The 11,504-nt window shown below is 34.5% G+C and overlaps 1 protein-coding gene across 1 annotated transcript in view; it reads right to left on the minus strand.

The window, feature by feature from the left end:
- Nucleotides 1-11,158, minus strand: part of LOC129225579 (uncharacterized) — a 31,655-nt gene extending 20,497 nt beyond the window's left edge. The window contains exons 1-3 of the mRNA XM_054860031.1: nucleotides 10,919-11,158; nucleotides 7,595-7,675; nucleotides 5,567-5,613 (exon numbers count right to left, since the gene is read on the minus strand). Of these exons, the coding sequence (XP_054716006.1) occupies nucleotides 5,567-5,613; nucleotides 7,595-7,675; nucleotides 10,919-10,979 (189 nt within the window). The 5' untranslated portion in view covers nucleotides 10,980-11,158. The remainder of the gene's footprint in view (nucleotides 1-5,566; nucleotides 5,614-7,594; nucleotides 7,676-10,918) is intronic.
- Nucleotides 11,159-11,504: the final 346 nt, after the last annotated feature.

Raw genomic sequence — 11,504 nt, forward strand, 5'->3', positions numbered from 1 at the left:
AAAACATGGGTAAATAAAACTAAGGGTGAATGTGTCCCTCCCCCCCCCCCCCCCCAAAAAAAGGAAGCGATCACACCCCCACCACCAAAAAAAAAATCATTGTGTGTGTGTGTGTTTTGCAATAAATAAATAAATAAATAAACTAGAAAGCCTATTGGAGTACATTTGTAAAAGAGCTGTTCTGACTTACATTTCACACTATATACATGTACTCCCACCCCCACCCCCCGAATACTGCATAAAATGTTATCTAATTGATATAGTTGTATCAATTAGACCGTTGATTAAATTATTAATTACAACGTTAAACCTTTAGGCACATGAATTTTCACATTTTTTCTTAAATTCCAATAATTTAAATCGGCTGTTCTGTCCCTTTAATAACATCTTTTTTTTGGGGGGATTATCCGCAATTAAAAAGAAAAAAAATATTTAAAACTTACATTTGCAGCATTTTCATCAGTGATTTCTTTTACTCTGTAAGTTAAATTTTCGTTTTGATCATTTGTAATATTAATATTTGAATAAGTAAAGCCGGATGGTAAGCTATCCATGGTTAAAACTTCAAAAGACACAAGACGTTTTTAAAAAGAAAGCAAAAAAAAAAAAAAAAATCTTGAAAAAGTAGTGGCGCCATCTATCGAGCATTGAAGAAACCAAGCCATAGCGTGGATTACAGAATTACCGCTTGGGATCGGTCGATATGCGGTGTACACACACACATCGGAAGGCGCACAGACCGGAGAGCGTTCACTTTAGCTCAGGTTCTATCCCCACCCCCAGGCTCCCACCATACCTATAGCATCCCAGGTGCTATTACTTCAATATATATTTCAATTGTTATAAAGTGTTCACGCAGTAAATAATTTTTATGATAAAGGTCAGATTCGGCCATAAAATATTTATCTTTCTTACGGCCTCGTATTACCTATTCTAAAAAATCAACAGTGATATTATGACGGGTGCAAATTTCTTGGTCATTTCCAGTTCATTCCATTTGTAGAAACAAGAAACCCAACGAGTAGGATCCTATCGCAATTCATGATCGTGAATAACTTAATTCGAACTCATCAAGCAGCCAAAATTCAAATTATTATTATTTTTAAAAATTTATTTTAAACATTTAACAAATACATGCAATAGGGAAAGAAACTCCTCAAATATCTACACATGAATTTGTGAAACTAATTTTTTTTTAAAAAATGGGGAACAGATTATTTTACAAAATATCAACACTGTTGATATTTTGTAAAATCCTAGCAGGGGAGAGTTCCGTACAAAATTTATTTTGTCTTTGCAAAAGCAAAACAATGATATGATTTTTTTTACTTGCCATTTCTATGATATTTTTAAACATGATTCGATTTGCGATAGCTCGAATGTAAAAAGACCGACGGAAAACTTCGACTTATCGAAAGTTTGACTTAACGATAGTTTTGGTTTTTGATATTTTAATATTAAAAACCGTCGAATACTTTAATTAATATGTACATATAACAGACAAAATTACAGAACTTAAGTTTTTTAGCACAATATGCACAGTTTAATCAAATGTATTGATAGAAAAAAATCAAAAGCATGCTGGAACCGCTTGAATAGCTGATTCTACTTCAGGAAATGTGCACATCTTCATTCGTTTCAAATTCGGGTTGCAAGTGAAGGTGAAATAATTATTCTCCCATAGTCACTTCTTTTTTTTTTCTTTTTCTTTTTCTTTTTTCGTTCTTTCGAAATAATTTCGAGTAATTTTGGAAAAAACTTCGAGTTGAAAGAAGTTAACTTCGAGTTATTCAGAATAATTAGAATTGAATTAAAGACTAAGTTGTCAAGTCTTGATAAAAATTTCGAGTTATAGTAATATTCGATTTATCGGACTTCGAAGTATCGCAAATTTACTGTACTTTTAAGAAAATTAAAATATTTAGCGATGTAAAATCCTGTAAACATTGAATTCGTCATAAAAAACTATTTTCTACACTTTAAGCATGAATGAGAAAGGAGCTTTGAACTAGAAACTTTGCAGGAAATTTGATCGCCAAGTTTGGCGAAAATTAGGATATGAATTTTCTGTTGGAAAAATAAAATACACACACACACAGTAGACCGTCAAGTATCCGCAGGAATCTAAGATCTGCTTACAAATTTTTGTAATCTTGTTCTAATAGTATAGCATTACACTGTTAAAACTACAGGTTGCATTTGGCACTTTTCGAGGGTGAAAAGCTTGTTCACCAGCGGCACTCTTTACGGTGCCGAAATTGCACCCTTAACACGGGCGAAAAACCGGCACCCTTCACCCAGCGTGCACCGCGGTGAAAAACGGAACCCTATGGCAGAACATTGGCACCCTCTGTTTTCTGTTGCTGAGCACCCCCCCCCCCCCCTCGGTTTTGTGTGCATTTCCGTAAACAATTGTATACATTATTATTTATTGTTTTGAGTTATAAAAAGCTAAGTCTTGGTACATTTTCCACATTGAATAGTTCTGAAAATGATTAAAACTTGTACTTTAAGGCATTTGATCACATTTCAACTTTCGAACATAGTTTAGAAGTGTTCATGACTTAAATTTGTCTGCCGTGCACTAATTTTCGTACATCCACTTGGATTGCTCAGTAATTTTAATATGTTATTGACATTTACTGCAGCACGATCGTACCGAAAATGAAGAACGTAGGTACTATTTGTAAATCATTTACACGAACAATAAATATTCAATTATGTTGCAATCATGGAAAAATAAAACCTTTCATCACGTTCGAAATTTTAATCAAAGAGCACCATATTAGTACGTACGTATATATGATTCGACATTTGAATATCCGTAAAGAATATAAAAGAACAAAAGTCTTTCGATAAATTAAAAGCCAAAACAAATTCTAACGAGTTATTCATTCTTACTATTACTAGAGTGACGAAAAAAGTTCAGTCATTCGCTTTAAGCAATAACGCCGAGGAAAGCTAGTTAACTTAGACACGAGATAATAAATATAAAAAAAAAAAAAAAAATCGAGACGGAGAAGAAATTTCTTTTTCTCAATCCGCTTTCCTTTTTTTTTCGTGCTTTTATGTTTTTGCTATTTGCATCATCGTAATTAGAGTTTCCGTTCACTTGCTGAGTGCATCACATTGCTAACAATGAATCTCTTAGTTAAAAATCCACAAGATTCTTGATAATACAAGCAAGTAAAACCACATAGTCAAAATTAATAGTTGAAATAACTTTTCAAATATCATCTAATTTAAGCGTTTTGATTATTAAATGTTACTTATCCGGTGCTGATAGCTATTTTTAGGTAAAATTTATGCATGATAGGAATAGCAAATGTATATAACGGCTAACTGAAGAATCAACGTACCTTTGAAACAATTTTAAATATGTTCGAAAGCCTTAAAAGCTACACTATGATCAAATGCATGTACTTACGCGAAACTTTGAAGAGTAAATCGCAGAAACTTATAAGTTTTAATCCAATTTCGTACTTCATTCAATGGGAAAGTGCATGTGCGTAGTTATACTTGCGTCCGCCATTGATTGTGGTTGAATGATGTCAGAGCGGAGAGCGCATGCGCCAGCGTTTCACCCATGCATTTAGGAGGTCCGTTTTCACATTTATTAGCGTCATTCACCTTGATCACACTTCCTAGCCTCTACTGCACCCTGAGGCCCGGTGTTTTCACCCCAGGGAGCCAAATAGTTAGTCAAAGGCACCCGTAGTTTTGACAGTGTAGGAGCAGCTCTAAATATCTAGCATTTCTTAAAATAAAAAAAAGTGTGGGGGGGGGGGGGGTAATTTTCCGTGATAGGTACGTAGCGGAGCTTTTTTTAATCTGGCGATTAGTTTCAATTTTATTTATTGCTGGGGACTATTTCAAGTTACATATGAAGTATTTATTTGGCGATACCATAAACTATTTTGTCTTTTTCAAAGACTTGTAAGCGAAGCGATAAGCCCTAGAAACAAGATCTAAAAGTCCATTAAAATAAAAAATAATCCTCTGAATAATTATGTTTCTCCATTAAGCGTAAAATAATCCATCAAATGATACACAAGCTAAAAATGAACATGTAAAATTAAATTAAAAGAAATTGCCTAACAAACTTTAGATCCACCATTTACGCATTAAATAATCAGCTAAATAACTTTACTAATTCGATTCGAATTGGTTTTTACGGTATATTTCTGAGCATCTTGCGAAATATTGATGTTTGTTACATGTTCCATTTATTAATTAAAATAAACAAGCTTTGAAACTTGTCGTTGATTGGTGGATGCAACCGTGGCTTGTGGCGCTTCCTAGCGGTCAGAATGGGCAAATATGAAGTTTTGAAGTTTTTCCATCTAGTGTGGCCATGTTCAAGTGCAGAAATAGTTGCCCCGGTTTAACACAAGAAAGTCGAAAATTGTCAAGGCCTAGTAAGCGCCAGCGCATTCAGTGGGGCCATGCTTTAACTAATGTAAACAAAGGATCGCCCGGTTATACTACAGCGCACTCTTGCGGGCAAGTCGGCACCTTTGATCTTTTGAGAAATGACTGAGCCTGATAGACGCGCATCGAGTGAAGCCTTGGTTTTTATTGATGTTTTGCCTATAGTTCGGGGGTTTAAATTTACTTTTATCACAAAATAAGATTTCATTTCGATGTTTTTCTTCTGAAATTATAGTCAAATTAACTTGTCTTTTTTAAAAACTTTCCGTTCAATTTTCTGTTCATATATGGAGCTAGCAGGGCTAAGGAACAAAACATAGAAATAAATTTTAGAATCCGATATACGTATATTTATATTTCACGAAATGTTGTTCAATAATTTTGCAGCCAAATAAATGTAGAAAGCTAGGACTTTTGACATTGGTTGTTCTTTGCACATGATTTATCGGAGAAAAGTCTTCTTTAGCTTTACTAAAATAATAAAGCTGAAAGTCTGGATCTCTATCTGTCAGGATCTCTGTGACGCGCGTAGCGCCTAGACCGTTCGGCCGATTTTCATTGAATTTGGCACATAATTAGTTTATAGCATGGGAGTGTGCACCTCGAAGCTATTTTCTTTACTAATAATAAAGCTGAAAGTCTGGATCTCAGATTGTCAGGATCTCTAAGACGCATGTAGCGTCTAGACCGTTCAGCCGATTTTCATGAAATTTGGCACAGAATTAGTTTATATCATGGCGGCGTGCACCTCGAAGCGATTTTTTGAAAATTCGGTTTTTTTCTTTTTTTATTCCAATTTTAAGAACTTTTCACCGAGCAAATTTTCACAACGTGGACGAGTAAATTACCAAATAATCATAACGTGAAACAGTAACATGGGCAAGCATAGCGAATTGGCAAGAAATTCATCATTTATTATTTGTAAATATACAGGCGAACCAAATGATCTTTTCATTTTCTACTACGGGCAAAACTGTGTGGGTACCACTAGTTAATAATAAATAGCGAACAAAACGTTTCTTTTCTACAGGAATTCCACCTAATCCAGCTATTTTTTGAGATATTTACTAATAGTGTTGGGGGGGGGGGGGAATCGTAACATATTATACAGGCATATTAAAGAAATATTACTCACCGCATCTTCCACCAAATCTGTGCACTTTTTGAACTGGTTTCCTTGACCTGAGAAAGAAAGAGTTCTTTATATACATTAATAATGACTAGTGTTCGCCCAGTGGTCGAAATTTGACCGTATTTATAAGTGAATATTTGAGAAAACTTGTATGAATTTAACTATTCCAAACATTTTATTTCTTCTCTTACTCATGTTTACTGCATATCTGGAAACATACAACTGGGGGCATTACTGGGGGACCTAAAAACTGGGACCTGATGAAAAAAACGTGAAATGTGGGGAAAACGTAGACGGACGTAAAATCGGGGTTTCACTGAAATCCTATTCCATGTTCTTTTTTTACTAGATTTTCTTTTCAACAAGTAAGACTTTTGAAACTTGAAAGAAAATATTTTTCAGTGCTTAAGCGCAAGAATAATAACGTCGCGCTCGTACTCACAGCGATGTTTCAATTGTGTCTGGCATCTTACAAAATGTTTTATAATAGTTCCCTGAGCATCATAATAAAAATTGGGATTTAGAAAATAAGTTAAAGTTATCACTGTTTTTACGTACATTCAGTTGTGTTTGGCGGGATGTTTGGCCCTTAGGATTGGTCTGGCAGATTTCAAAATGTATTGGAATAGTTCCCTGAGTGTCATAATATGAAAATTGAGGTTTAGAAAATAAGCTGTTTTTTCACTGTTTTTGCGTACATTCAGTAACTAGTACCTGCAAATTGGTCCTCAGTACAAGTTAATAAACACGCGTATGTTCAAAGTATATGTTAACTCTATTGTTCCCTACACATTTTGTTACTTAGAATATAAGTAAGGTCTGGCGGCTCTGGGCTCTTGGACTATTAGTAAGTGGCTGGGGGCGTCGCATTCTATTTTTAGTCATGCCGTAAGGTCCTAAATTTAAAGAATTTGAGGAAAGGAAAGCGGTTGCTTGAAAAACTTTACGACTTACTGAACGTCAAATAGGAACAAATAGGATTAGATAGTGATCGGTCGTTTAGAGCTTTCTCAAAACTACGGGCAAATAAGGACCACAAAAACGACCAGGCAGGAAATCTTCTGTTTCTGTACATGTGAAACGCATCTTATATCTTTAAACGAGCAATACTTGTGACTATTTCGTATATCGGAAACGGCTGTAACGACTTGGATGAAATTTTGGATTTAATTGTAGTTTTGCATTCTAAGTTAATCTACATCAGTGTTTTTTCTGTAAAAACGCCATTTCTCTTATACAAAAGGAAAAAAAAAACCAGTTTTTTAATACAAAGTCTATTTAAGTTAAGCCTTTTTAAAAACTGAATTGACACATAAGATAGACGATTTACAACCATAACAATGAAAATTTATCTCTCCTAGCTTTAAAGTTTTAAACTTGCTTAAGGTTGCCAGGCTTAACTGATATTAGCCAATTCGGCTAATTTCAACCATACTTGACTAAAGACAAATTCAAAAACATTATATAAGTCGGTGTAAGGCTTTTTTCTTTTTTTTAAAGCGAAACTATTGCTTGACCGTCTTATTTTTTATTTTATTTATTTATCTTCTTTCTTACACTTCAAATAGTTTTATACGTTTTTTTAAAATCACGCATCAAAATTTCTGAAAAAAAAAAAAAACATATGTCTTGAGACTTTATATTTTGTTAAGACTGTTGTTGTTACAATTTGTTGGAATGGTTTGGGGATCATCAGTTTTTATGGATAGTATGCTGTATGTAAAATTTTCTGGAGTAAAGTGAACAACTACACTAAAAGTACTTATTCCAAATGAAAATTTCGATTTGGTTTTTAAATTTGTGACATTTTCTCTGCTACGGTTAATGTTAAATTAAGAGGTCATTGAGTACCCTCTTAAAATTTGATTACGAAGCTAAATCTTTTACAGCATAATCATAATGCTATTAGTAAGTCCATAAAAAAATAGGGTTGTCCTGGACTCTAGCTGGAAAAAAGGTTTTTTGAACCACCCTAATGTTGCTAGATTATTCTAAAAATGTAATGTGATAAATAATTTTCATAAATCTTACCGCATTGGCATATTTTTTCTCTAATACAATTCCACGGTCTTGAATTGTTTGTAGCAATTGAGTTCATCCTGCTTTGACCATCTATGTGAGATAAAAGCCATTTCTTAAAGCAAATAAAGTAACAATTAAAAAAAAATAGATTTCAGACGTCACTGAAATAAGATGTTGTAATAATTGCTTGTTTTTAACAGTTTTTGCTCCCATAGAAATATCAATGTGTTTAAATCATTAAACCACCGCGTCTTCAGTAAATGAATCTGTACTCTAAAGAAAGAACAACCAAGATCAAAAATATCAGTTTTCCGAAAAGCGGTCGGTGTAGACCAACCTACCGAAGGCTACTTATCATTCTATTTATGTTATTAAAATCTACGCACGTCTGTCTGTCTGCCTTTAACCCAATCTCCTCCGAAGTACCAGGACGATAAAGGTACCGTTGGATAGAGAATACCCGGAGTAAGTCATTCCATTCTGTTTGAACCCTCTAAACCTTAAAATCATCAACGGTCACCCATTTGGGAATTTTCAAGATTCGGTCTCCAAATTTTGCGCGAAGTTCCATTTTTTGTCACCAAATTTGATGAAGTATTGCTAAGTTAGAGAGGTTGAACACGACGAGGAGGAATGAAGTTTAAAGTACATCGCCGAAAGTAGTGTACTCTAGTTTAGCGAAGGCGAATTTCATGAGCTAGACGCCGCTGGTGGCGGAGCAAGAGCGAAGCTCCCTAGCAATTATTTAAGTCTGAATTTAACGATCTTTTTCCCTTTATACTAGCATAAAGCTAGTTTACACATTACTGCGTACACACGATGCAAAACACTAGTGGCACGAGTGTAAAAAATTGAACTCGTATTACGCAGTATTAATTTAGACTGTTAAAACCAACCATCCTCACCCATTAGCGAATTCACTGATCGAGTTACGCTCCTGACGTCACCAACAGTAAACTCGCGTCGTGTCATGATAATTTGATAATAGTTTTTGGTAATGTTTGACATTCAGAGAAATGCTTTATTTTGACAAGGCTGAACTGGGTTCGATAACTTAACTGTTTTACTGGTAAGACTGTGACATTTCAGGAGAATGAAAAAACGAAAAAGTGCTCAACCAATGAACGCTACCTACTGGAGTTTAGGGTTAATCCACCGGACTTAGGGTTAAAATTTCAACTATCAGAATATCACCAAACAGGCAATTGCTTTGTTGAATGTAGAAACAATTTTCACCCGTCATACAGTAAGGGGAGATTGTCTGCTTAAATATAACACCCTAAATGTTTTGCTTATGTTGTAGTATTTAATACTGTTTCAGAGAAAAGTAGTAATACTGTAAAACCTAGATTTTTCACCTGGGCTGATTGTTTGAGATATGCCTCTAATGTCCTAGATGTGCGATATAAAATAACAGTTGTGTAGTTTTTATCCCTATAAAGCTCTTAATGGATAGACGAATTTTTATTCTTAATTTAAAAAAAGTCTAAAAATACTGAATATTGTAAGTTAAAGCAAAATGCCATACTGGAAATTTCGCGTATGAAAAGAAAAACAGAAAATACGAGGGTTGATCCATAAGTAAAGTTCCCATCAATTTAATAAAATACTGCACTCTCTATTCTCATTAAAATTTACATCGTTGGAAAGAAAAAAAAATTCTCTATTTTTATACATAATCGCCATCTTTTTTTGCGCAATATTGTCGACGGTGCCCTAACTTCTGTATCGAGTGTCACAGAATTTCACTGCCAACCCGTTGGGCAAGCGTTTCATCCCTTTTTACTTTCTTCTATATCTAATATATAGAAGAAAGTATTGGATTCGTGCAAATTTTCGAATTTCGAATTTTGACGGATTCGAACGTTTTGAGGTGTGCTGAGTCCATTTCGACTATTTTTTGAAAATGTCTGTCTGTCTGTGTGTGTGTGTGTGTGTGTGTGTGTGTGTGTCACGTCTGTGTGTGACCAGTTTTTTGTGGCCGCTCTACAGCAAAAACTACCGCTTGAAATCGAAAGAAATTTGGTCACATATGTGCTCCTATGTGAACTTGTGCCCATTGGTTTGTGGCGCGAATTCCTCCAAGGGGGGTGGAGCAATGGGACGTTTTTTGAGTTACGCGTGATTGCTATTCCTCAGGAAGTAACTGGCGGAATCAAACAAAATTTGGTCCATATGTCGCCAGTAACAGGAACAGGTGCTGATTCAATTTTGGTGTCAATAACTCAAACGGGGGTTGAGCTATAGAACGTTTTTTGTCGTCAATTGTGACTGCTGTATCTCAAGAAATAATGAACGGAATAAAAGAAAAATTTATCGGCAACTAGCCCTTAGTGGGTATAAGAGCTGATTTTATTTTGGTGTCAACAGCTAAAAAGGGGGTAGCGCAATCGCCCGTTCTTTTTTTCCATTGTGAGTGCCCTATCTCAAGAAGTAATGCTACGTTCTGGTTGAAATTTGGAATATATGTGAATCCATATGTAAACAGGCTTTGGTTCAATTTTGACGCCAATCGCTCCAAGAGGTGTTGATTTTTTTTTTTTTTTGAATAAAAATAGCTTTATTAATGCAACAATAAGAAAGATAAATCGTAATAGATTGTCGTCTGCGTATTTCTCGTGATTTTAATTGTATGGAAATGATCGGAAATATTATCTCAATGATTTAAAATTTTTAACTGTTGCCATCTTATGTTTGTTAACAAATAAAATATTTGTAATTAATTCAAGCAAGGCTTTTAAAATAACTTTCAATTTTCGCTCTTTGTTTTTGCTTTTGCAATAATTCAGACATTGGGATGGTCATCAAGTTTTTGCATGTGTAATTTTGTTTTTATTGGGAATATTGCTTCCTCGTCAAGCATGGGGAGGGATCAGAAAAAAAAAAGAAAGAAAGTTTCGTGATGGCCACAACATACTAGTTTTGACTTCGTCGTAGCTCCGGAAACGTTGGCCATCAAAGTTTTACTTAAATTTAGAAAACGGGTGGTAATCACTAGACTTGAACTCCGAACTGCAATCAAGAACGGAATAATTTGTTGAATGTCATGTCCCACTCTGGTGGTGGAATTCTGTGACATTTGATACAGAAAATAGGGTACCTCGACAATAATGCACATAAAAATAAGCCTATTATGTATAAAAATAGAGAAATGGTTTTTTTTTCTTTCCAACGATGTAAATTTCAATGAGAAGAGACTGCTGTATGTTTGTAAAATTGACATGAACCTTACTTTAGGATCGATCCTCGTACACTTGCAAAAAGCAGATCACCTCTCTATTTTGTGTCTCATTGTCCAAAATACAAATAATTAGTCATTCAAAAGATACTTACTAGCTTCTAAGATGTACAGAACTAAAAAGCTGACCGTCAAAACAAAACTTCTCTTAGCCATCTTTAAACGTTTAATTTTACCAATAATACTTAACTGAGAAAATGCATGCGCCTTTTAATACTAAAGATAGGAATGCGTCTTTTGCGTGTCGTTTCCTAGTAATTGCACAATGTGACTTTTCAATAACAATTCACAAATTCTTATTGGATGCAAACATTTTCACAACTAAGTCTAACAAGTAAGATAACATCGATCTGTGTTCATCATTTGTTGTATTCATCATTGAAAAATTACAGTTAAGTCTTCTGCCTCACGCTACCTGGTGTGAAATAAACCCAAGAAGTGCAAATAAAACTATTGACACAGCTTATCAATTTTGCTTTAACGTTTCTAGTTCATTCATTAAAAATCACTTTGTTTGTCCCCAAAAGCTTTATCATGTGCAAAGTCTCACGTTTAGAAGTTCTAGAATAATTTTTTAATTCCAAACACTTTTACACAATTTTAAGCAGTTTAGGTAAATGAGTAAAGTAGTTCGAAAAGTTAGTGCACTCGTTAAAAAGGAAAATCGTGAACGATTCTGAT

This window comes from Uloborus diversus, chromosome 7 (genome assembly GCF_026930045.1).
Source record: "Uloborus diversus isolate 005 chromosome 7, Udiv.v.3.1, whole genome shotgun sequence".
NCBI lineage: Eukaryota > Metazoa > Arthropoda > Arachnida > Araneae > Uloboridae > Uloborus > Uloborus diversus.